Source organism: Aulonocara stuartgranti (assembly GCF_965226115.1).
Source record: "Aulonocara stuartgranti genome assembly, chromosome: 23".
Classification (NCBI taxonomy): Eukaryota; Metazoa; Chordata; class Actinopteri; order Cichliformes; family Cichlidae; genus Aulonocara; species Aulonocara stuartgranti.
In genome coordinates, this window is record NC_138958.1 from 21,655,001 (window position 1) to 21,682,231 (window position 27,231).

At 41.9% G+C, this 27,231-nt stretch overlaps 2 protein-coding genes, 1 long non-coding RNA gene and 1 pseudogene across 5 annotated transcripts in view; 1 reads left to right on the plus strand and 3 right to left on the minus strand.

The window, feature by feature from the left end:
- The window catches only part of LOC309700871 (E3 ubiquitin-protein ligase TRIM21-like), a gene marked incomplete at its 5' end in the record, with an annotated part of 36,937 nt that extends 26,327 nt beyond the window's left edge, over nucleotides 1-10,610 (minus strand). The window contains one exon of the mRNA XM_082524762.1: nucleotides 9,107-10,610. Within this exon, the coding sequence (XP_082380888.1) occupies nucleotides 9,107-10,610 (1,504 nt within the window). The remainder of the gene's footprint in view (nucleotides 1-9,106) is intronic.
- Nucleotides 1-27,231, plus strand: part of LOC309700900 — a 447,937-nt gene that overhangs the window by 411,280 nt on the left and 9,426 nt on the right. The window lies entirely within an intron of this gene.
- Nucleotides 15,787-18,743, minus strand: LOC309700878 (annotated as a pseudogene). Its single transcript has one exon. The product of its transcript is annotated as an uncharacterized misc_RNA (transcript).
- LOC309701367 (uncharacterized protein) lies at nucleotides 21,365-27,189 on the minus strand (the record flags this gene model as incomplete). The annotated part of the gene is made up of 11 exons (XM_082525496.1): nucleotides 25,673-27,189; nucleotides 25,146-25,464; nucleotides 24,760-24,912; nucleotides 23,697-23,773; nucleotides 23,158-23,488; nucleotides 22,696-22,935; nucleotides 22,415-22,538; nucleotides 22,193-22,298; nucleotides 21,855-22,093; nucleotides 21,604-21,759; nucleotides 21,365-21,506 (listed from the first exon to the last, which is right to left on the minus strand). Exons 1-11 carry the CDS (start codon nucleotides 25,745-25,747, stop codon nucleotides 21,365-21,367), a joined length of 1,962 nt encoding a protein of 653 aa, XP_082381622.1. The 5' UTR covers nucleotides 25,748-27,189.

The window sequence follows — 27,231 nt, forward strand, 5'->3', positions numbered from 1 at the left end:
GAAAAATTGTGCATTACGACCACCAACTGGTATGGAGTGTGGAGAAGACAGAAACCCCTCAAATGCTACCAAAGAAATTACTCTGTCTTACAAAATGGAATATGGCCCAAGATCTTAATTCTAACTTCTTTCGTTGTTTGGAAGGAATCAATAAGGTTCGGTTTAATTTTCATTACTAAGATTCCTGCGTGGTGTTTTTCTATTATGAGTAATCTCCTATTTATATCAGTATGCCCATGTCTGAGCAATGAAATGACTGTATCCTTTTTCCTTTTCTTCCCAACAAAGAACTGAGGGGAGACAAAGGATATAAATAGAAACAAGGTAAGTAGGAAAATGGGGATCATCAAAGAACACCTCTGAAATTAAAGACAGGGAAAGCAAAGCTAAATACAATGCACACAACACAAGAGACTATCGCAATAAAACAGGAAAGAATTAAACATGGGAACATCAAACACAGAAACACAGACTTCACAGCCACAGGGAAAACAGGATGGCAGGAAAATTCAAACCCAGGGGATCAAGTATAAACAATAACTAATTACAAATAACAAAGGAAGACCCAATCAAAACTGGGAATTAAATCATGGAAAACAAAATGAGATTGACAAATGACATTTCTTTGTGCCAGCCACTCTCTTCTTCCTCTGAGCATCCCCCAATAGTGCTTTCATTGCTACATTTCAAATATGAAATACAATGGGGAATAATGACCTTATAACAACCAAAGGAACTTCTGGATTGCCTGCATCCATTGTTCCTGCATGACTGCATCACAGTTCAGTAATAGAATCCTGAAAAATGTGCAGTTCTTAGCAAATTTAGGGCTTTGTGGTAGAACTTGACTTAAGCGGTCAAAGAAGTGCAGGAGACTGATGCTGTCCAGTGTAGCAAGTGATTTATTCACCATTTTGTGAACCAAACAATATTTACAAAGAAACAAATAAGAAACTCAACTCTATAATTAACTCAGTTCAAATAAACATAACTGAACAACTACAGGCCGATCTCAAATCTCCCATTTTTAAGTAAGATCATTGAAAAAGCAGTTTCTCAACAGCTCAGTTACTTCTTAAAACAGAATAATTGCTACGATGCCTTCCAGTCAGGTTTTAGACAGAACCACAGCACTGAAACCGCTCTGACCAAAGTGTTTAATGATATATGTCTGAATACAGACAGTGGAAAAATGTCAGTCCTAGTTTTACTGGATCTCAGTGCAGCATTTGATACAGTTGACCACAACATATTACTCAAACGACTGGAGAACTGGACAGGTCTTTCAGGAACTGTACTAAACTGGTTCAAAACATACGTAGAAAACAGGAAATACTTTGTATCAATAGGTAACTTCACATCTGAGCAGACAAGTATCACATGTGGAGTTCCCCAAGGTTCCATCTTGGGACCCTTTCTGTTTAACATCTACATGCTCCCACAGGCACAGATTATAAACAACAACAAAATAAACTATCACAGCTATGCAGATGACACACAAATATATATCACAATGTCACCAGGAGACCAAGGCCCTGTACAGGCTCTTGGTAAATGCATTGAGGAAATCAATGACTGGTTGTGCCACAATTTTCTCCAGCTAAACAAAAACAAAACTGAGGTAATAGTCTTTGGCGCCAAAGAAAAACAATTACAGGTCACCAGAGAACTTCAATCTATACATCTAAAAACCACAAACCAGGCGAGAAATTTGGGTGTAGTGATGGATGCAGACCTAAACTTAGAAAAACACATTAAGACAATAACAAAGTCAGCTTACTATCACCTCAAGAATATATCAAGGATAAAAGATCTGATGTCCTGGAAAAACTAGTCCATGCATTCATCTTTAGTAGGCTTGATTACTGTAACAGCATCTTTACAGGTCTACCTAAAATATCAGTCAGACAACTACAGCTCATTCAGAACTCTGCTGCTCGAGTCCTCACTAAGACCAAAAAAGTGGACCACATCAGTCCAGCTCTGAGGTCCTTACACTGGCTGCCTGTCCGTCAGAGGATAGACTTTAAAGTTCTGATGCTGGCCTATAAAGCTCTGAATGGTTTAGGACCAAAATACATCAATGACCTCCTGACCCAGTATGAACCATCCAGATCCCTCAGGTCATCTGGATCCGGTCTTTTATCAGTTCCCAGAGTCAGAACCAGACACGGAGAAGCTGCATTCAGCTTTTATGCTCCTTATATCTGGAACAAACTCCCAGAAAGCCTCAGATCAGCTGAAACACTCAGTTTATTTAAATCCAGGTTGAAGACTCACCTGTTCTCAGCTGCATTTGAATAAAGCACCAAATCCACACTTTAAGCTTAAATTTCAAAACTTACATTTAACTACTGATTTTATCTACTGTTCTGATTTTATCTGTTTTGATTTTATATACTGTTGTTTGTTTGTTTGTTAATTAGTTAGTTAGTTTATTTGCTTGTTTTAATCAATTTTAAATCATGCTTTTTATTTGTTCTTGTTTCTAATGTCTCTGTAAAGCACTTTGAATCACCTTGTTGTTGAATTGTGCTATACAAATAAACTTGCCTTGCCTTGCCTTAAATCAACGGAAATTAAGGTCAAACTGCACACAGCTACACTGACCTGAACCTTTCTCTTGAAACACCTGAGTTCTTCTGCTTAAATAGTCCACTTAACCAAACAATTTCTCCTCTGGACTATTCCATTCAGTATGTAGGTAAGATGAACATGATTATATTCAAACCTCTACTACTCCTCTTTACTGGCAACAAACTCTGTGGTGTAATCAATACATATTACAACAATAAATCTATTTCTTCATAAACCCTCTAAAATCAACTTTATTAAATTATAAGAGTTCTTCCCCTTCTGCACTTAGTCTCTTCCTGTGACCTCAGATGAACCCAGAAGGTATAAAGCAGGAAGTAAAACTACATTTCCTCCTTTGGTTTCTGGAAGACAGGTAGGTAAGGTAAGTTCTAAACAATACAAATTAACAGTTGAAATAAAGAACATGTTAACTTAACAAACTTGTAGGAATTGATTTAAACCAAGATGTTATATTATATAATCTGTAAAAGTGCAAAACATAAACAAACCCGGGATAGTAGATGTTTGCCTATTGCAGATTACATGTGAAATATGGTTAAATCAAAACAAGAATGTTAACTAAGAATATAGACAAATGATCTTCTCACCCACTTTGTCACACTCCCCCCCCCCAAGACCATTACTCCTCTGAGTCACGGGACAGGAAATCAGCAATGACATTCTTATGTCCGGGTCTATACTGGACCTGGAAACGGAAAGGCTGGAGAGATAAATACCATCTTGTTATCCTGGCATTAGTGTCTTTCATATTATGAATCCATTGCAAAGCACGATGATCAGTCTCAAGAACAAACTCTTTCCCAACGAGATAATATCGTAAGGTGTCTAGAGCCCATTTAATCGCCAATGCCTCCTTTTTAATGGTCGAATACCTCATTTCCGTTGGAAGAAGTTTTCAACTGATGTACTGGACAGGCAACTGCTGCCCTTCATCTCCTTGCAGTAAAACAGCTCCCAGACCCACCTCAGAGGCATCTGTTTGTACTGTGAAGGGAAGGTTAAAATCTGGACACTGCAAAACAGGTTTCTGACACAGTCTTTCAAATCATTAAATGCATTCTCAGCATCTTTCGTCCACCTGATCTTTGTAGGACTAGATTTTCTTGTCATGTCAGTCAATAAAGTCGACCACTTGATTAGTCGACGGTACCAACCTACTAATCCCAAAAATGATCTCAACCTTTTCTTTGTGTTTGGCAAGAGTGCTGCAGCAACTGCATCCACTTTCCCAACCTGAGGGCGAATGCCTCCACCCCCTATTACATAACCCAGGTACTGCACCTCGGGCTTGGCGATGTGACATTTCTTGGCATTTATGACAAGTCCAGCATTCGTGATACGTCGAAACACATCAGCAAGATGTTTCAGATGATCTTCCCGTGTACCACTGTAAACAACAATGTACCATTGTTGTTTACAGTGGGCCGCTGTCATCAATGTAGGCCGCTGCATATTGTTCTGCACCCTTCAACACTCGATCCACCAACCTTTGGAATGTAGCTGGTGCTCCATTCAAACTAAAGGGCATCACTGTGAATCTAAACAGTCCACTCGGCACTCTCAATGTTGTTAAGTCCTTAGATGAGTCTGTCAAGGGAACCTGCCAATAACCTTTACAGAGGTCAAGGGTAGTCAGAAATTTAGCATTTCCCAAATGATCAATTAGTTCATCAACCCTTGGCATTGGATAACGATCAAAAGCAGACACAGAATTTAACTTAGAAAAGTTTACACAAAATCTAAGCTTAGGATCATCTTTCTTTGGTACAAGCACAACAGGGCTACACCACTCACTGTGCGATGGCTCAATGATTCCTGCAGCCAGCATCTCCTCCAACTCACTTTTCAACTCAGGCAATAGCTTAGCTAGGATACAGCAAGTGGTATCTCTAATTGGCTGTTGGTCTGGAGAATGCAAAGTGATTTTGTGTTCAATGAGGTGTGTACGACCTGGCTTTAGACTGAAGAGTTCCTTGGTCATAAGCGATTGCACCTCCTGACGTCTTTCCAAAGGCAGATGGTTTAAGTCTGGAAACACAGTTTTGACAGCTGAAGAAGGGAAGTACTGCTCCCGAGGCTCTTCCTCATCCACAACTGTACATGCCCACATGGATGTTGAGTCCTGTGGCTGGTCAGTCCACTCTTTCAAAAGATTGACGTGGAACACTTGATGGTTCTTTCGACGAGCTGGTAAATGAAGCTCATATGTGACTGGGCCTGTCTTCTTTGTGATTTCATATGGCCCCTGCCACTTTGCAAGAAGACTGCTCTCAGAAGTTGGCAACAGTAGAAGAACTTTCTGTCCCTCACGGAAGACTCTTCTTCTTGACACTTTATCATATCTTTGTTTTTGCTGCTGTTGCGCATGGGCCAGATTGTTATTAGCAAGTTCTTGGAAATGTTCTAGCTTGTCTCTCATTTTGAGGACATGTGAGAGTTCACTAAACCTCTGCTCTGACATCGAACCCTCCCAAGCTTCTTTCAGAACATCCATTGGACCTCTGACAGGATGCCCATAAAGTAGCTGGAATGGTGAAAACCCAGTAGAACTTTGTGGAACCTCTCGGTAGGCAAATAACAAAAATGGGAGCCATTGGTCCCAATCTGACCCTGTTTCATTCACAAATTTCCTGAGCATTGATTTTAAGGTCTTGTTAAATCACTCCACAAGGCCATCCGTCTGTGGGTGATAGGGACTGGTCTTGACACCCTGGATCCCTGACAAACTGTATACTTCTTTGAGCATCTTGGAAGTGAAATTTGTACCCTGATCTGTGATGATTTCTTTTGGGATACCTACTCTGGAAAACAACTGAATCAGGCAGTTAACAATCTGACGAGCCTTTATTTTCTTCAGGGGGAAAGTTTCAGGATATTTTGTGACATAGTCACAAACTACAAGTATGTACTTGTGACCTGCTTTACTCTGTTCTAGTGGGCCAACAATGTCCATGGCAATGCGTGAAAAGGGTGTATCAATGATGGGCATACTGATAAGCGGAGCTCTATCTGCTTTCCTGCCTGGAGCTGTTAACTGGCACTGTGGGCAAGCTTTACAGTATTGTACCGTATCACTGAACTGTTGGGGCCAGTAAAATCTGGGAATCATTCTAGAAAATGTTTTAGATTGTCCCAAATGTCCTGCCCAGGGAATCGAATGACTCATTTTCAAAATGGTAGATCTCAAACTCTGGGGGATCACCAACTGGTCACCAATCTTGCTACGTCGATGCAACAAATCTCCCTTAACCACAAACACTTCCTGCCTTCCCTCAACTGTAGTTGACTCTGGAACACATTTAGAAAACAATGGTTTCAGTGTTAGATCCTCTTTCTGAAGCCTAGCAACCAGACTAGCACTGGGGAGAGACTCAGTCTTTAAAGGATCTAAAATGTGTTCAGCTATTCTTGTTCCCTTCACCTTTTCATGTCTTCTCTGTCTCTTGCTCTTTTTTTGTTTAGAACGAGTACTAGACTCGTCCAATGGTGCATCCTCATTTGCAAAAGGTAATTCATTCCAGCCCAAAACATTAACCTGTTGCTCCTTAGCTTTTGACTTTGTGACTGCCAACAGACTTTCAACGGTTTCAGTCTGACAGGAATGCTTGGCTATTAGCTCTGTGAGTACAGGGAGATCACGGCCCAACACCACTTGATAAGGCAGAGTTTGCAGCACTCCCGCTGAAAGAGTGTAACACTAGCCTTCTACTTCAATTGCAACTTCAGCAACTGGGTATGATACCTTATCACCATGAATACAGCACACATCCACTGTTGCTCCTGAAAAGATCACATCCCTAGGAAGACTGTCTTGTCTAACCAGAGAGCGATTACTTCCTGAATCGAACAGAGCTACACAGGGTTTGTCTTCAACAAATACCCCAATTGATGGTTCACGTTGCTGACATTCAATTTAATTTTTGTGATCCTCACTGACTTCAGTTTGTCTAACAGAACACATGTAATTTTTACTAACAGACATCTTTGTACACTGAGCTTTAAGATGACCTATTTGACCACACAAATGACATGCTTTATTGGTTTTATTTTTTGTCTCAGATCTGGCAGGATCTGAGTTATACCAGTTCTGTCTTGTGTGCTTAACTTTCAAGTCAGTGCCACCACCTAACTTGTTCAATGGCATGTTGGAATTTGACTTAACTGGTGTGAAGTCTTTTGATGGTCGACAAGCTGCTAAGAAAGCTTCAGCCAGTTCTGCTGCTTCCTTGGAAGTCTTTGGGTTACGTTCCTTAACCCATGTCTGAAGATCAGGATTCAGAACCTTGAGAAACTGTTCCATGATGATGGCGTCTCCAATTTGATCCTTTGTCTTTGTTTCAGGATTCATCCACTTGATGTACAACTCCTTTAGGCGGACCTGCAGCTCCTTTGGTATTTCCTCTGCTCCAAAGGTACTAGAATGAAACCTCATTCGATAGGTGTCAACACTTATTTCATATTTCTGCAAGACAGCACACTTTACTTTTGCATAGTCCATAGTGTCATCAATATCCATGGCTACATAAGCGGAATGTGCTTTACCAGCTAGCAGTGGTGCTAGGTGAAGAGCCCACTCATCTTGCGGCCACTGGCAAGCATGAGCAATTCTTTCAAAGGTGATTAAATAATGTTCAATGTCCTCACCTTCATTGTAAGGTTGCATTTTTGGCCCCTTCCAGCCTGATTGTCTAACCAGTGTTGAAAGCTGTGCCTCACTGCGTTGATGTACCGGCTCCAAGTCAAGCCTATTTGATTCTTGTGTGCTGGCAGATGGTTCTGGAGTAGGTGCTCTCGAAGAAGCCGATGTAGATGCTTGTACTTCAAGTAACTGATGCTCTAGATTGCCATGCTGCACCTGCTGTTGAAGCTGGGCAAACTGATGCCGGATTTGCCTCCATCTATCCTCCTGGCGCTTGTGCTCTTGCTCCAGTTTAGAATCGCGTTCAGCCTGCTGTTACATCAGAGTTTGTAAAAGTTTGGACAATTCAGCCACATTCTCTTGTCCAGCAATATGGCCACCTATTGCCCCTTGTTGGTTGCTGCCATCTTGTAAATCATCTGCTTCACATTCTGGAACAAGCCCCCTCTTTGCTCAGGTAGACATCTTCTCAATTCCTTAATTGGCCTGGAAACCCACTGCTGCTGCTACCAAATATACACACAAAGAGGACGACAAGGGAACAGGCCACAGGTGGGAACACAGCTGACACTAAACTGAATGACGATGCAGGGGAAGCAAAACTGAACAGAATACACATGAGATGGAAGATTAACAAAGCAGGAAGTACAAACACTGAGAGCATGACTAAGACACGTGGGCTTGACACTGGGACTAGGGAGAAAACAGACAGTCATGGGTTTGTGACCGGGAAGGCTGAAAGACAGAGACTATACAGCGGAAAACTGAGCTGAAGAAAAACTAATATAGAACTAGGACATAAACCATGACAAACACAAAAACTAGTTCAAAGATGTCTTAGAGGAGAAGAGAAATTAATTCCGAAATAAAGCCAACATGTGCTGCACAGTGAAGCTGGAATAAAGAAAAAAACAGAGTGAAACACTGAAGCAGCTCTGATGAGCTGAATAATCACTAATCAAACACACACAATGATTTAAATGTTTTAAATAAAGAACAGAGTGGGCCTGGCTAAGAGCGCCCTCTGCTGCATTTTCACTTAAAGTGCTGCATTTTTGTCGTCTTAATCCGGGCTGAACATCAGAGAGAAAAAATAATGAAAACTTAGCTGACTAGATGTAACTAAAGAATTGCATTTTCCAAATTTATTTATGACATGTATGATAGATTTCATGCTACTGGCGTAAATGTGGGTCTTTCTAAAAGAACTGGTCTTGCTGTCACTTCAGAGGTAAAAAGGCTGAAGTTCATCGGCTGATTCTCTTCAAAGAAGAAATAAAAGTTTAGAATTGTATTTATTGTATTCTGAAAAAGCATGGTGTACATATTAGAAAATATTTTCTGAAATCCTGATTTTGATATTTAAGAAAAGGTGAATGAAAATAATAAAATATTAACATGTTTCCTCAAACGTGTGTACAGTATATGCTTTAATGTCTGTGCCTTTGAACACTGAAAGCAAAAGAAAAGGAGAGTTTCTATTTTGTTATGTTGTAATCATTTTTTCAACTTGAAAACAGTTTAACAAAAACTCAACTGACTCGACTCCGCTTACTGGATTAATTTGCAGCTTCCAACTGTATATCATGATCATGATCAGCAGCTGCAGTTTTCTCAGTTATGTTTTTTATGACTTCTTTTCTGTGTCCGCTGAAAGGTTGAGATGATTCTGTATATGGTCCAGTTTCCACATGGTAAACTATCAGACTGACTGATTGACAGGACAGATGATCAGAGGTTTAATTTTTTTACCACAACTGTTCTCATCATCATTATCAACATTAACTTTGGGACAGAACAATGGGTAGAGTTTCTCAGTGAAGGACCAGCCAGTAAAGGAGTAGATCACATCTACATCATCTACATCATCTACATCATAAAAGGAGACCAGACCCTCCTCATAATCCACAAACACCCCCACCTTCTCAGAACCACGCTGAAGAGAGAGTGGGACTGTGGGATCTTCAAGAGCTCCACAAATGTTTTCATATGCTCCTACTGTCCAGAGACCATTCGCAGGACTCAGTGTGATGACTTCCTTCCTGTTGACTGACTCTCTGACCACTCCTAAAACCCAGTCAGGCTTTTCTTTAACCTGAACCTCAAAGTACAATCTGCCTGAAGAGAAACTCTGCTTTCCTAAAACAAGACGCTCCACAGAAAATCTCTCTGGGTTGTCTGGAAGATCATTCTCCTCTTCACCACAGTGTACTTGTTTTCCATCATCAGACAGGATGAGATAAGGATGTGCTGTATCAGGATCAAGAGTCACATCCACTGCATACTGCTGGACCCTCTTCAGCTCAGCCTCAAACAGCTTCTTCATGTCTTTACTGAGAGTCTCCTTCAGCCGACCCACAGCTCTCACCACAGTCCCCTCATATGATGGTGGATGGATACTGACCTCTGTCCAGTCCTTGGTGGTTGGAGCAGCTTTCAGGGATGAGAAGCCTTGGAGGAGGTGGAGGTGATCTTTAGAGCGTGAGAGCTGCTCCACCTCAGAGCTTCTCTTCATCAGCTCAGAGATTTCCTGTTCCAGATCTGTGATGAAACCTTCAGCCTGTTTCTCTGTTGTTTCCTGTTTATCTTCAATCTCCTTTATGAGCTCGTTCAGACGTCTGTCAACAGACTCCTTCAGAGCAGTGAAGACCTGAACACCTTCTGCTTTCTCTCTGTCTGCAGCATCTTTACTCATCTTCACTGACTCTTTGATCTCCTGAATCTTCAGTCGTCTCTTCTGGATCATCTGTTCAATTTCAGCCTCAGTCTCCCCCAGCTCTGCCTTCTTTCCTTCATATTCTTCTCTCAGAGGAACAAACTCATGAGTCTTGTGGTCAAAAACACAGCAGAGCATGCAGACACATGTCTGATCGTTCTTACAGAACAGCTCCAGAGGTTTATCATGCTTCATACACATCCTGCCTTCCAGGTTCTCCTCAGGATCGATCAGCTGATGTCTTTTCAGCCGTGAAGCTGTCAGGTGAGGCTCCAGGTGAGTCTGACAGTAGGAGGCCAGACACACCAGACAGGACTTCAGGGCCTTCAGTTTGGTTCCAGTGCAGATGTCACAGGGAACTTCTCCTGGTTTGGCAGCTTGTTGCTCTGAGCTGCTGCTGCTGACTTTCTGCTGAGTTTCATGTCTGAACTGAGAAACCATCTCAGAGATGAAAGTGTTGATGTGCAGCTCAGGTCTGACTTCAAATGCCTTTTTACACACAGGACACTGACACCTCTCACTGATATCCCAGTGTTGACTGATGCAGATATTGCAGAAGTTGTGTCCACATGGTGTGGAGACTGGATCAGTGAAGACATTCAGACAGATGGAGCACAGAGACTGATCTTCAGATAAAAGACAGCTGGCAGCAGACATATCTGCACTGAGTGAGAAAGAAAAGAAAATGTTTTTATTTTAAATTCAGTTTTAATCATATTTAAAGAAGACTTGTTCTGCTTTTTCTTCCTTTCTGTCTTATGTCTCCTTTTCCAGTGCTGGATAGTCAAGATAAACATGATGAAAGTTTGAAATAATAAAGTCAGTGTATGTGAAATTAATCCCTGTGATCCCAAAGTTCACATGTCACACTGCTCTAAATAAAAAGTATCACACTGTTCTTTTAGTCTTAGATCTGTTTGAAGATAGAAATCGAAGGGATGATGTTGAATGTCATCAGTGTGAATGCCCCTGAGAGCTCAAGTTAGTCTCTCTTCTGATTTCTATCCCCAGACCACCGGGCAATGGAGAAAGCTAACCAAGAGGTATAAGCTGCCCTTTGGTGTTTTGCCTCCTTTAACCAGTCCTCCTGAGCTTCAAACTGTCCTGATCAAATACACACATGACTTCCACTGCTCTCTCTACTGGTCTTTCCCCATTAAAGTCTTTACTGGGTTACCAACTACCATAAATCATCTGCTGTCAAAGATAAGATTACTGTTTCCTCACTACAACATCTTGCATGTTGGTAGTTAGGGAGGTCCACATGAGAAGGCCCTCTAAGCAAAATAGGCATCTGGCCAACCACTGGATCCCATCACCAAGATACCGCCCATGTCAGAAAGTCTGACCAAAAAGTCCACAACGTATGTGTCTTTACAATACAAGTCAAAGAAACTCTCACCCCTTAAAATTTAAAACAATGTGAATGAACAAGTTGCTGTGAAAGTGAGTGTCATGAGTTCACTTACCAATGTTTGTAAAGACTCTGCTGTGTTGTTGAGGAAAACCTGATGGATCCAGTTAACCCTGAGATTAGAGATTTAATTGTAAACTTCATTGTCTGTGGAGGATGATCCACATTTAGACTTTTAAACAGTTCAATCATGATCATCTGTACTCACCAGTGTTGGAGAGAAGCTCTGCTGTGCTGATATGAAAGGATCAGTGAGCTCAGTTTAATGTTCCTTTGAAAAGAAACTGATTCCGCTCAAGTGAATTTCTATTGTTACACATGCTTTTAGTTTCATCCTTCATTAACATCCAACTTTCATCAGTGGAATGTCATCCATCTAGAGTTTTGTGTCACATCTTACTACATTTATTTTAATGGTTTATTTAATTCTAATAATTTACAATACACTGTATCGGTTCACATGGTTCAACAACCAAAGAAACAACAAAGTTTATCAGTTTTCAGCCAATCACAGCTCAAGATTACCAAAGAGTTGTCCAAATAAGAAAACTCATGTTTGTCACAGAAGTGGGTGTAGGGTTGTTTTTGTATTTGATGTTTGATTCCTAAACTGTGAAAGAGGAGAGTTTAAATGTAGACATTTAAAACAGCCTGATCATGGTCACCTGTATAAGCTGTGTTGGACAGAAGCCCTGCTGTGTTGTAGCAAAAGACTCAATGAGTAAAGTTTTAGGTTCTTTTAAAGAGAAATAGATTTTTGCTCAGGTGTATCTCTCACTTTCATTTCTGAATTCTGACGCTGAATTTCTCATCCTTCAGGTTTTCCCCCACCTCTTTCAGCAGGTGAGAGACATTGTTTACCAGTAGACATTCAATTGGAAGTGAAGCTCACTGTAATGTTGTAAATATCTTTAAACTGGTGTTGTAACTGCTTTTTTTTTCAGGGTGGGGTAAACTGCACATCATGCATCTTTACTGACTTTAAAAAAAATAAGAATTGGGTGCACAACTTTGAACTTATTTAGGTTTTTCTCTAAACGTAGTCAAGTTTACATACAGGCTCAAATATAAACATGCACGCCACTAATAAATGTCTCTTCTGGCAAGTTTCCTTTTGATCAGCAAGCTTTTGAACTCTGGCTAGATATTTGCAGAGACTCTCTTTGGTAGAAATGCAAATGCCAAGAGTTTCCTGATATGGACTTAACCCACACATTTTCAAAGAATTTCACAGCAAATCAGCCCCAGAGCATGATTTATGACAGTTCTTAGGTCCAATTGACTTTTCTCACCCAAACATACTCATCATTGTGTCCGAATAATTCCATCTTTGTCTGATCTGACCATAAAAAATTCTCCAGAAGACATTTAGCTTGTCCATGTAGTCAGCTGTAAATTTTAGTCATTGAACATTGGACACTTTTAAAACCCGTCTGAAAACCCAGTTTTAATCCTTGACTTTTAAATCAGAATGAGCTTGTATTACTTTTATTTATCTTATTTCTTACTCAAATCTTCTAATTTTATGATTCTTTTTCTTAACTCTTATCATGTCTCCCTTTGTTTTTATTTCTCTCAATTATCTTAATTGTACACCACCTTGGTCAACGGTTCTTGTTTTAAATGTGCTATATAAATACATTTATAAATCAGGTTGCTCTTCTCTCACGAACAATTGCAACAGTGCGGTAGGACGAAATCGCACCAATCACAAACTTTTGACCTATTGGATTTGACTTGACTGAACACTGACTATTAAGCCGGCAAGACTGACATATCTGAGCTGAGATAGGATTCTGACTGTTATTATTATTGCTGTCACTGTATTTTATTTTATGTTTTCATTCCTGTTCATGAAATGCTGTTAAATTGTTGCTAAATAGTTTAATACAATTCATAGCAACTTTACCTGTGGCTCCAGTCATTCTTCTCCACGCAACTCACTTTATCCCTCCTACGAATCTAGCTATTGGCCCATTCTCTCCATCTTACTTTAATTTCCCCTACCCTATCCTGTACTTGGCTACAGAAACCTCAAGGCCACTGGATGTTTGAAATTGCTACATGATGATGTGTTTCCCTCTTTATGCACTGAAGCTGGCACGTTCCCTGAGTTTTTCCAGCAAGATGGTGCACCACCACATTATGGGTGCCAGGTCTGAGCATTCCTAGATGAACAGTTTCCTGGAAAGTGGATTGGTCATGTCATGGGCCAGTTGAATGGCCCCCAAGATCTCCCGATCTGACCCCCTTAGACTTTTATCTTTGGGGTCATCTGAAGGCAATTGTCTATGGTGTGAAGATACGAGATGTGCAGCACCTGAAACTATGGATACTGGATGCCTGTGCTGGCATTTCTCCTGCGGTGTTGCTATCAGTGTGTGAAGAGTGGGAGAAGAGGGTTGCATTGACAATCCAACACAATGGGCAGCACATTAACCACTAACCCTCCTATGCAGGGAAAGACACATACACCGGTGGCGAGGCGGCCGCCGATCGACCGGTGGTGGCTAACGTGGAGCTCAATCGTGGATAAGGGAAACCGAAGGCAGGAGAAGCAGGCTGCTGCCGGTCCGAGCGTGAGGTGAACTGAATTTCAGGTAAGAAGTTACGAACTGCACTCTATTTGGGTCAGATATAAACCGAGTTTAGGTGTAGTTTATTTTCGTTGTGCTGACAGTTACAATAACTCGTTCTGCGTGCTAGCTAGCACGACAGCTGTGTGCACCTAAGTTACTGATGTTGAACTTTATGACAGCCTCCCCTGTCATTCTCTCGCCTGTTGAAACTTCAATCATGAAACTGATCAATGATCGGCTTTTCTCTCGTTTGTTCATTGCGCTAAACAACAGCAGCACGGTTAAGCTTGATCAGCTGTTGTTAGAATTCATTTAATTTTAATTTCTAGTATCAGCTGATGTTTGCTGGAGCCACAGCTGTAAAAAAGGGCTGGTCGAAACCAGGAGATGTCCTTACTGAATCATCAGAGCTGAACTGGTGATGGAGAAACAGGTTTACCTTTTAGGTGACATGAATGAGTTGAAGGAAAGTTATCAACTGTTTCTGAGAGACAAATAACACCAAGCTCCTTTTTTTGTGTAGCTGACAGCTGGTAACTGTGCAGGGGCGGATCTAGCAAAGCTTTTGCCAGGGGGCCAGGTAGGGCATTAACAGGGAGAGGGGGACACAAAGATATACTTTTCTTTCTTGCTCTCATATAAAATATTTACCTTTTATTAAATAGTTATCTGAATCTTACAACCAAAGTTTGTATAATAATACACAAGATTGGCTGTAGACCATTGTTAATCATTCAGAACACTGTGTAAAAATAACAAAAAACAAAAAGTGAATGCAAAAGTGCATAAATATTTATTTTACGTGTTTGATGTGTGTGGCAGGGCGTGGTCTGCAGTGCCGCTGCAGGGGAGGTGGACCCACGGGCGTAAAGTCTGTGCTCTCTCGGCTGGTTTTTTTTTGGTGTGTGTTGGGCTGTGAGTTGAAAAGCTACAGCCGGCTGTGTGGGTACACCAACCATGTGTGAAAAGTGGTCCATAACGTAATGCTTCAAAGCGTGTTCATGCAAACATTGTTGGGTCTGCCGTGGTACAATGGGACTTCTGCTCATGAACCTCTGTGCACAGCGTCTGCAAATCGGGGCTGTACGAAGTCACCTCATCTTTACACAAAACTGTAAGCTGTCATCTGTGAGGCGCGAGCGGTGTTTGTTTTTACCATAGTTCATGGTGGAGAATGGCTGCTCTGCTGAGTTTTGCTCTCTGTAGCCGTATGAATGGCAAACTACACTGATTAGCAGCAGCATAGGCAGACTTAAAAATTTTTCTGAAATTTTCGCTTTCTAGTATTTATTTAATATTTCTTTATGTTATAAAAATGACTTTGAATCCTGATAAAAATTCAAAATCATGGGTTAAAAATGAAAACAAGAGAACTAAGAATGTATTAATATTTGTTGCCAGAAAAACAGAAACTGTATATGTGCAACCAAAGTGCCGTTTTAATTCAGATGAAAAAAAAGGGATTTATTCATTCATTGTCCATTCAGGATCTTAAAAATGTGATAATAATAATGAAATAATACAAATAATGTAATAATAAGAATGATGTAATAATAATTAATGTAAATCTAAATAATATTGTCCTTCAGAGAAATAGTTTGTAGTCCTGAAGATGGAGAAGTTTACTCCCGCAGAGCGACTGGGACTGTCTGTGGTCATGATGGTTGAACCTCCAACGACTTTCCCAGCTTAGCCTCAGAGTGCTGCTGCTACTGTAGCAGCCACTCTTCTCCTCTGTACTCGTCAGGACTTGCATTGTCACATCTGGGGAACCCAGGCCCTGCTGGAGAGGAGAGCCTAGTCTGGATGCTGACCTGCTGCCTGTAATTATTAGCCTTTTTCAGGCTCTTGTTACGTTCTGGTCCCGGCAAGTAAATAAACGTAACAAATAGTTTGCCCCACTCACTTCCCACCCACGCACAAACCCCAACAACGACACCTTTTTCAAGTATTTAAGCAGCCATTTATTTTCATCGGCAGTGAGCAATGCCAAAACAATAAACAAAACTCCCTATAAAACAATCCCTACTCTTCCCTACACCAAAATAAAAAGAAGCCAAAACAAAAGACAAGTCACTTAACTAACTATCTAACGAAAAACAGGAGAAAACTTGTTCAACAAAAGAAAACGGCTTCTCACGGCTACTAGGCTGCGACAATGAAAGTTATACAGCAAAGGAACAAAAAGTGACCGCCACTTGTTAACTTATTTACAATTATTTACATGGCAAGGCTAGAGGTACACGTGAATACTCCAGCCTGCACTACAATGACACAACACACAACTCCCTGCTCATGGCAAAAAAAACACACGCGGTTCTCAATGGATGAGGGGATGGCACGGCGGGTGCCCCTTGGAGACCATCTGGGCGGGCTACCGGAAGACGGAAAACTGTGAGCAGGAACCGAAAACACCACTTTGTGTGTCAACACAAACTCATCAGCCCGTATAGCAGCAGCGGCGAGAGTCGTAACCTTCTGTTCATTTAAGTAGGTTACCACAGTGTCTGGTAGTTGGTTTTTAAACTCTTCCAACGTCACCAACTCACCCAGGTCATTCAAGGTTTTTACTGCTGTAGCATGACACCACTTATCAAACAGAGTTTTCTTTTCTCTGGCAAACTCCACATAGGTCTGGTTGGCGGATTTTTTCCCATTCCTAAATCTCTGCCTGTAAGCCTCTGGCACAAGCTCGTAAGCACGCAGGACAGCAGCCTTCACCATATCATAGTCAAAACTGTCCTCCAGAGAAAGAGCGGTGCACACCTCTTGAGCTTTCCCCACCAATCTACATTGGAGTAGAAGAGACCACACATCTTTTGGCCAGTGCAGCGCACCTGCGATACGCTCAAACACTGTGAAATACGAATCCACCTCAGTTTCCCGAAACGCCGGCACCATTTTGATGTGTTTACTCGCATCAAAGCCACCACCTGGCATCAAGGCCGGTGGCTGCGGAGATGGCGACTGCGGGGATAATGACTCCGGGGAGGGTGCCTGCGGGGATGGTGACTGGATGGTGAGCCCTGATCCTCAAGTGCATAGCTTCCACCTCCAACTGCTGTTTCTTTAGCTCCACCTCCTTAATGCGCAGCGTTACCCGCAGCTCCTCCGCAGAAGGGCTAGGTGGAGAAGGGAGATTTTTCAGTGGGGCAAAAACACCAGCAACAGACACACACACAGCCTGCACTACAATGACACAACACACAACTGACCGAGTCAACGGGGTTCCAAAAAGCACTCCCAGGTGACTGTCATCCGGACGTTAAGTACTGGAGGTGGTCCATCAATTATCCAGTCCGAAGATATGTAGAGACTCCACCCAGATACCTAGCAGCCACGCCCAGGTGTCCACCTCCTAGGAGAGAAAAAAGGGAAAATACCGCCAGCCATCCTCCGGTGGGAGGCACAACACCAACAAACACATCACTGGGTCATAACAGTTTCCCCCACCCAAAAAAAATCAAACATCCAACCCCACACAAAGATGTTTGATTTACGACCTAGAGAGGGCATCAGCCATAACATTCTCTAAGCTCTTATATATCGGATCTCAATGTTGAAATCCTGTAGGAGTAAGGACCAACGCATGAGGCGCTGGTTGCTGTTTTAGAAATTTTCTAGAAAAGAAACAGACTGGGTGGTCAATGCCATTTCCATCCTCCTGCACGAGCACTGCACCCGCCCCCAAAACACTGGCGTCCACCTCTGAATCCTTGGCCCCTCAGGAACCGCCCAGGGACACCAAAAGTCTCCAGATTGCGCTTTCGCTCCTCTGCCCACGTCAGTCTGAGCCCATTATCAGATGAGATGTTGTCAAAGAAAGACTTTGCTTTGTCATAGTAGCACTTTGGACCAAAATGATCCTCCCCCGAACTCAGCTGCAACCCCACCTTTTCTCTTCCCTCAGAATTCCCATCTTTTAGATTCAGCCCCTCCTGTAACTTCTTCTCAAGCGCCTCCTTAATGAATTGCGCGTTGGAGGAATCAAAATCAAAGTCTGTGTCAAATTTAAGGGATGGGAGATGGAGCATTAGCCACCATCAGCTGGCCTCTTCTGCGGTTCCTGTGCCGTCGAGGTCCTTGTCTTTTTCTAGCAGGTGGCCTGGTTTCAGCATTTTGCTGCTGACTGTCCTGAAAAGTGACTCTACTTGGGTCTGATTGCATGGTGGCTTCAGTGACCCTTGTGGTTTGAATATTTGTTCTTCTCGTCCCCTTGGGCTGCCTCCTATTCTGCTGCTGCTGTTGCTGGGATCCACTCGCACCTCTCCTCTGCCTAAATGTCTTTACACTGACGGTTTGAACAGCCTTTGATGTGGCACGATCGAAACCACTGTTATCTGTAAGTGGTATATCAACTACTTCTGGCGACGGAAAAACTGTGCCGCCAGCTAGATCGTTTCCCAAGATGATGTCAATACCTGCAACCGGTAACTGGGGTCGCACCCCAAGCTTAACCTCACCAGACAAAAACTGAGATGAAAGCTGCACCAAGTGTAAAGGAACCCGTATTACACACATCCTAACTCCCCAGGCTAACACATCCGCCCCACAACAGGATTGAGCTGAAAACGGTAAGACCCCCTCACGAATGAGCGACTGTTTCGCACCAGTGTCTCGCAAAATACTGACAGGAGTCCGCCGATCTTCTCCTATCAAGGAAACAAAGCCGTTTGACACAAACGGCTTAAACTCCTTATCTACTTTATCATTTTCGGGTGCCATCACCTCCCCCCAGGTAGGAGAGTTTGTCTGTAGAAGGATTATTGGGGAAGGAGATGTACCCTCCCTGGTCATTTCTTTTCTCTTCAGAGCAGGGCAAACCGCAATAAGGTGTAAGGCAGAAACACCAGCAACAGCCCCCAGCTCAACCTCCCCCGCAGGACCCGGCTCACCAAACAACCCCTTGTCCGTCAACTGGACACACAGGAACTCCCTAAGCTCTTTCTTCTTCGCAGGACGCCTGTCTTTTTCAGGCTCTTCTCCACAGGACGCCTGTCTTTTTCAGGCTCTTCTCCACAGGACGCCTGTCTTTTTCAGGGACAATCTTCACCCACAAATTCATAAAGTCCTTGTGAAGGGTCAGTTTCTCAATGATTGTTCGCCCATGGTACCTGTGGAAGATTACAGTTGTCATTAATTTTCATTAATTGTGTAAACTCACAGAAAATAAAACATTGATGCACTTCAAACCCATTTAAAAGTACCCACCTGGCTTCAGGTGCAGCATCCCCTGCCATTCTAGAGGCAGCAATTAGAAATCTTTCAGTGAAGGTTCCTGTTTTCAGGGTGACGGCTGCTCCAAGTTTGTCAGCCAGCTGGTGCAGGTGTTGAGCCGTGCTATTCCTCACTGCAACACAGCGATGGCTGAGCAAGGACAATATTAGACACACAACTCAGTGAACATGATCTCTCTTTCATGTCTTCTAATAAAATCACTACAGCTTCTTCTCTCCTCTTACGTCAGTCCTGTGTTAAACAGAGCGCTCAGAATCCGTCCATGGCTGCAATTTTCCACCATGGCATCAAGCGCCAGATTGACCTCCTGATGTAGAAAGTTGTTGTTGGTCATTGCAAGCTTCAGCAATAGAGCTCGGCCTGTTGTTTCAACTTCTGGGTCCATTGTTCTCTGGAGCTGAATGTAGAGCTCATTGATGGCATGTATGGCCTCAAAGGCTATTGCTGAGCGTTGGTTTTTCACCTAAAATGTGAGTGAAAATCATCAGTTGAGGCTGTAGTATGCACTTGAAGGGAAACTAGCTGCATGAAACACATATAAGAAACATAAAGTGTGCAATACCTCCTCAATGAGGACCAGACACACTTCATGTAGTTTAGTCTTCAGGATGTCCGAGTGGTGCTTTGCCAGAGACTGAATAGTTTGCAACCCCTGTCTTTATTTCTTTATTTACACAACACAACATTGAACACGACTTCAGGAACACCACAAATAACACAGCCACATTATGCAGCACTGTTTCTGTGCAGTATTTAATGTCTCCTTACTACGTTTCTTACCAGTCGTCTGAAGACAGCAGACTAAAGCTGTGGGACAGGCTCTCTACAGGTGTAGCTACAGGCGGGAGTTTGACCCTGCTCTCTCTTGGATTATTCTGACTGCACTGACTGTCTGCTTTCTTGTCTGATAATCAACGAGGTTAGTAAAAAGAAACTGTCATTTCTTCTAATTCGAAGCATGATGCAGTGATTAATTGTTCATTAAAATCTTTTTAAAAAATCTCTTAATTTAAAGTTTGATTATTCAGCATCTTCTACAGTTACTGAGGAAAACCACTTACCGTCTATAGGGACGACTTTTGCACGGCGCAGCAGCGTCCCAGGCCGAGGTCCTCGTTTTTGCGGTATGGGAACTGTTGGAGGTTTTGGAGTCAAAGGCTTTACTGCAGTAAATGTTTTGGTTGGTACTGTGTGTCCAGGTGAGGTTACAATCCCATCCTGGAAATGCTGCAGTTTTTCCAAAATAGGCCCAAATTTGTCTTTTGCTGTCAAGACTCTTATTCCACGAATGACCTTTGTGTCTGTTTAGACAAAAAAATAACTAAATAACTACAAATTGACATCTTACAAAAACAACAATAAACATTTTTCTTCCTGATTTTTTTTTCTTCAAAAAAGCATATAAAATGAATGGACAGCAAGAATGTGTAATTTAGCATTAAAATAGATAATCTACAGTGTCAAATTTTAAAATCTAAACTAACTGATTAACAGCAGGTGTAACCACTAAAGAAAAGCATCACCTTTGAACCGACCTGCTCCTGAATGTTTAGCAGAGAAAACAGGCAATTGCGATGGACAAGCTGCTCGAGGAGGTGGAGGAACTGGAGTGAGCGGTGTCATCTCAACAGGACTAACAATGAAAGGAATGGCCCTCAGATCACTTGGTGTGTGTGTGTCTGCAGAGCTGAGGCTACTCAGACTTCTTTCAGGGTCCTCCTGATTCCAAAAGGGGTCATTCAAACAGTTCCAGCTTCCCTGGACTATCTCTGGAGAGCCTGCGCATTGCTCAGGTAAAGGTGGGAGTTGCACAGCATAACCTCTGGGTCTCTGTGCGATATGCAATGTGTCTGCCTGTTGAAAGAACACATTTGTCTTACTGCTCTGAGCTTTGTGAAAGTCCAGGATCCTGGACTCTGTGGTGAAGCGCTGACAGTTGCTCTGTCTACAGTGACTTACACAAAAATTACACTGTGCAAAGCAGCAAAATATAACACATCTCTCAGAAACATTTACATTTGATCAGCAGAGAAGTCAAGAATGAGTATGTTTAGTTACTTACATCTCCACCTGTGCGTCCCCTTGTCCGTCAACTGGACACACAGGAACTCCCTAAGCTCTTTCTTCTTCGCAGGACGCCTGTCTTTTTCAGGCTCTTCTCCACAGGGCGCCTGTCTTTTTCAGGCTCTTCTCCACAGGACGCCTGTCTTTTTCAGGCTCTTCTCCACAGGACGCCTGTCTTTTTCAGGGACAATCTTCACCCACAAATTCATAAAGTCCTTGTGAAGGGTCAGTTTCTCAATGATTGTTCGCCCATGGTACCTGTGGAAGATTACAGTTGTCATTAATTTTCATTAATTGTGTAAACTCACAGAAAATAAAACATTGATGCACTTCAAACCCATTTAAAAGTACCCACCTGGCTTCAGGTGCAGCATCCCCTGCCATTCTAGAGGCAGCAATTAGAAATCTTTCAGTGAAGGTTCCTGTTTTCAGGGTGACGGCTGCTCCAAGTTTGTCAGCCAGCTGGTGCAGGTGTTGAGCCGTGCTATTCCTCACTGCAACACAGCGATGGCTGAGCAAGGACAATATTAGACACACAACTCAGTGAACATGATCTCTCTTTCATGTCTTCTAATAAAATCACTACAGCTTCTTCTCTCCTCTTACGTCAGTCCTGTGTTAAACAGAGCGCTCAGAATCCGTCCATGGCTGCAATTTTCCACCATGGCATCAAGCGCCAGATTGACCTCCTGATGTAGAAAGTTGTTGTTGGTCATTGCAAGCTTCAGCAATAGAGCTCGGCCTGTTGTTTCAACTTCTGGGTCCATTGTTCTCTGGAGCTGAATGTAGAGCTCATTGATGGCATGTATGGCCTCAAAGGCTATTGCTGAGCGTTGGTTTTTCACCTAAAATGTGAGTGAAAATCATCAGTTGAGGCTGTAGTATGCACTTGAAGGGAAACTAGCTGCATGAAACACATATAAGAAACATAAAGTGTGCAATACCTCCTCAATGAGGACCAGACACACTTCATGTAGTTTAGTCTTCAGGATGTCCGAGTGGTGCTTTGCCAGAGACTGAATAGTTTGCAACCCCTGTCTTTTCTTAATCCTGTATTTACACAACACAACATTGAACACGACTTCAGGAACACCACAAATAACACAGCCACATTATGCAGCACTGTTTCTGTGCAGTATTTAATGTCTCCTTACTACGTTTCTTACCAGTCGTCTGAAGACAGCAGACTAAAGCTGTGGGACAGGCTCTCTACAGGTGTAGCTACAGGCGGGAGTTTGACCCTGCTCTCTCTTGGATTATTCTGACTGCACTGACTGTCTGCTTTCTTGTCTGATAATCAACGAGGTTAGTAAAAAGAAACTGTCATTTCTTCTAATTCGAAGCATGATGCAGTGATTAATTGTTCATTAAAATCTTTTTTAAAAATCTCTTAATTTAAAGTTTGATTATTCAGCATCTTCTACAGTTACTGAGGAAAACCACTTACCGTCTATAGGGACGACTTTTGCACGGCGCAGCAGCGTCCCAGGCCGAGGTCCTCGTTTTTGCGGTATGGGAACTGTTGGAGGTTTTGGAGTCAAAGGCTTTACTGCAGTAAATGTTTTGGTTGGTACTGTGTGTCCAGGTGAGGTTACAATCCCATCCTGGAAATGCTGCAGTTTTTCCAAAATAGGCCCAAATTTGTCTTTTGCTGTCAAGACTCTTATTCCACGAATGACCTTCGTGTCTGTTTAGACAAAAAAATAACTAAATAACTACAAATTGACATCTTACAAAAACAACAATAAACATTTTTCTTCCTGATTTTTTTTTCTTCAAAAAAGCATATAAAATGAATGGACAGCAAGAATGTGTAATTTAGCATTAAAATAGATAATCTACAGTGTCAAATTTTAAACTCTAAACTAACTGATTAACAGCAGGTGTAACCACTAAAGAAAAGCATCACCTTTGAACCGACCTGCTCCTGAATGTTTAGCAGAGAAAACAGGCAATTGCGATGGACAAGCTGCTCGAGGAGGTGGAGGAACTGGAGTGAGCGGTGTCATCTCAACAGGACTAACAATGAAAGGAATGGCCCTCAGATCACTTGGTGTGTGTGTGTCTGCAGAGCTGAGGCTACTCAGACTTCTTTCAGGGTCCTCCTGATTCCAAAAGGGGTCATCCAAACAGTTCCAGCTTCCCTGGACTATCTCTGGAGAGCCTGCGCATTGCTCAGGTAAAGGTGGGAGTTGCACAGCATAATCTCTGGGTCTCTGTGCGATATGCAATGTGTCTGCCTGTTGAAAGAACACATTTGTCTTACTGCTCTGAGCTTTGTGAAAGTCCAGGATCCTGGACTCTGTGGTGAAGCGCTGACAGTTGCTCTGTCTACAGTGACTTACACAAAAATTACACTGTGCAAAGCAGCAAAATATAACACATCTCTCAGAAACATTTACATTTGATCAGCAGAGAAGACAAGAATGAGTATGTTTAGTTACTTACATCTCCACCTGTGCGCTTTCTCTGAATCAAATCTTCAAAGCGATGGAAAAAGTTATCTGATGTCTTTTCAGACATGCCTGAGATAAAAAGTGAACAAATTGTTTAGAAATAGAAAGTTAGTGAGTGCTGCTCAGTGTGTGAGTGGCAAGTTCTAACTGAGCTGCTCAGTAAATAACTGTTATGATGTGGAACTCACAGAGCATTTTTTGAAAATATTCATATATATACACTATTTTGTGTTTACAAAAATATCAGACATGTCTAAATCAAAGGCAGCTTATGATCTCTAATTATGATCTTTAATCAACAAATTTAAATAGACGTCCTAATCACAGCTTCTAAAACTAGACAACACTATACTGATAAATTCATATAAAACAGCAAAAAGGAGATAAAAGCACTGTCATAAATAGAGAAATAAGTACAGTAAATAAATAAATACAGTTTTTAAAAAATATAGAAAAAAAACATGTGTCATTTGTTACAACGACAACAAAATAGCAGCTTGGACAAAGCTGTTTCTTCAAGCTTCGCCTGCATTTAGGGGCTGCAAACCTCTGTCCCACAGGAAGAAGCTGAAATCCTCCAATAAGGGGTGGGAGTCATTTAAAGTAGAGTAACTCATCCTCTACAACTGCCTAGTATTCAAGGACTCTATGTTAAGATGCTCTAACAGTACAGTACCTTCAGAAACGCCCCAAATTTCTTACATACTGAAAATTAAATCTCTTCTCAGGAACCTTTTCTCCATTCAGTAGAAGTAGATCTAGTATTCATTTTAAAGTTCTAATGAAGACAGCAGACTAAAGCTGTGGGACAGGCTCTCTACAGGTGTAGCTACAGGCGGGAGTTTGACCCTGCTCTCTCTTGGATTATTCTGACTGCACTGACTGTCTGCTTTCTTGTCTGATAATCAACGAGGTTAGTAAAAAGAAACTGTCATTTCTTCTAATTCGAAGCATGATGCAGTGATTAATTGTTCATTAAAATCTTTTTAAAAAATCTCTTAATTTAAAGTTTGATTATTCAGCATCTTCTACAGTTACTGAGGAAAACCACTTACTGTCTATAGGGACGACTTTTGCACGGGGCAGCAGCGTCCCAGGCCGAGGTCCTCGTTTTTGCGGTATGGGAACTGTTGGAGGTTTTGGAGTCAAAATAGGCCCAAATTTGTCTTTTGCTGTCAAGACTCTTATTCCACGAATGACCTTCGTGTCTGTTTAGACAAAAAATAACTAAATAACTACAAATTGACATCTTACAAAAACAACAATAAACATTTTTCTTCCTGATTTTTTTTTCTTCAAAAAAGCATATAAAATGAATGGACAGCAAGAATGTGTAATTTAGCATTAAAATAGATAATCTACAGTGTCAAATTTTAAAATCTAAACTAACTGATTAACAGCAGGTGTAACCACTAAAGAAAAGCATCACCTTTGAACCGACCTGCTCCTGAATGTTTAGCAGAGAAAACAGGCAATTGCGATGGACAAGCTGCTCGAGGAGGTGGAGGAACTGGAGTGAGCGGTGTCATCTCAACAGGACTAACAATGAAAGGAATGGCCCTCAGATCACTTGGTGTGTGTGTGTCTGCAGAGCTGAGGCTACTCAGACTTCTTTCAGGGTCCTCCTGATTCCAAAAGGGGTCATCCAAACAGTTCCAGCTTCTCTGGACTCTCTGTGGAGAGCCTGCGCATTGCTCAGGTAAAGGTGGGAGTTGCACAGCATAATCTCTGGGTCTCTGTGCGATATGCAATGTGTCTGCCTGTTGAAAGAACACATTTGTCTTACTGCTCTGAGCTTTGTGAAAGTCCAGGATCCTGGACTCTGTGGTGAAGCGCTGACAGTTGCTCTGTCTACAGTGACTTACACAAAAATTACACTGTGCAAAGCAGCAAAATATAACACATCTCTCAGAAACATTTACATTTGATCAGCAGAGAAGACAAGAATGAGTATGTTTAGTTACTTACATCTCCACCTGTGCGCTTTCTCTGAATCAAATCTTCAAAGCGATGGAAAAAGTTATCTGATGTCTTTTCAGACATGCCTGAGATAAAAAGTGAACAAATTGTTTAGAAATAGAAAGTTAGTGAGTGCTGCTCAGTGTGTGAGTGGCAAGTTCTAACTGAGCTGCTCAGTAAATAACTGTTATGATGTGGAACTCACAGAGCATTTTTTGAAAATATTCATATATATACACTATTTTGTGTTTACATGGCAACGGGAGGAAACAACCCGGCAAAATAACACATGACAGCGAGATAAATTTATATTGGCATGTGTATTCAGAGTGTTACCACTATTCTAGGATTTCTATTGTCAGAATAATATTTGTGACTTTAGACCTTTATTTAAACTGTAGACTTGCTTGAACTTAAGAAAGTAGAAGGTTGGTTTGTTATGCTTCAAGGTTGGATTTTATTAATGAAAACATTAAAGGGAAAAATGTTAACAAGCAAACAAACCTTACTAAAAATGTTCATGTTATTCATTGCATTATACAACATAGTGAAGAAAGCTGCAAGCTTGACTAAAATTCAAGTATTAGAGAGCTCCATTAGCATCTAGTCTGGCTTCACTCTACAAGCCAGGACAGGTTTGCGTGACTGGAGGCTCAGACTGTGTATGCAACCCATAAAACTGGATGGAGCATTGTTTGACATATAATATTAATTCAGCAGTGGAGTTCTCTGCCAGGGCATGACTGACATTTATGAACATCGCTGTGAGGCATTTTATCACTCTTGGAGCCATATAGAAAATATTGCAGCTCCTCTCCCTGTCAGATAATGGCACTAATTTCACCAGCATGGTTTAAACCTCTGTGACTGCTGAAGGGCAAGAATTACTGGTTCTTTGTGCGTCTTAATCCTTACCAAATAATGAGAAAAAGTCTGTCATTTTTCACGGCTTATAATTCAAAAGGTGGGCTTTTTCAAACCCCACATTAAAACAAATGTTTCTTTTTTTGGCATGTATTCATTTATTTATTTATTTTTGATGCATCATTCCAAAGTAGTTATGCAATATAGAAAAACATCTGCAATGAGGTAACCAAGAAGGTCACCAAGGGACAGTCGCCATGGCATTTTGTCCTGATTGTGTCAAGAGCGTGGCTGTAAGCATAAAGGAAGAAAAATTCCATCCATCCATTCGCTTCCGCTTATCCTTTTCAGGGTCGCGGGGGTCACTGGAGCCTATCCCAGCTGTCATAGGGCAAGAGGCAGGGTACACCCTGGACAGGTCGCCAGTCTATCGCAGGGCTAACACATAGGGACAGACAACCATTCGCACTCACATTCATTTGCACATTCACACCTAGTGACAATTTGGATTATCCAATTAGAGGCTTGTTGCTACCTAGTTAGCGATGCTACACACCTGTTACTGTGTATTTTTCAATGATTCAGCACTCCTTGGATTTTTAGACAGTAATGAGATCATGTGCACACTCCACAGAGGTCCAGAGTCCAAATGTGACCTCTAGCACCAAACGCTTGCTGCAGCTGTTGGTGTCAGAGGTGACGCA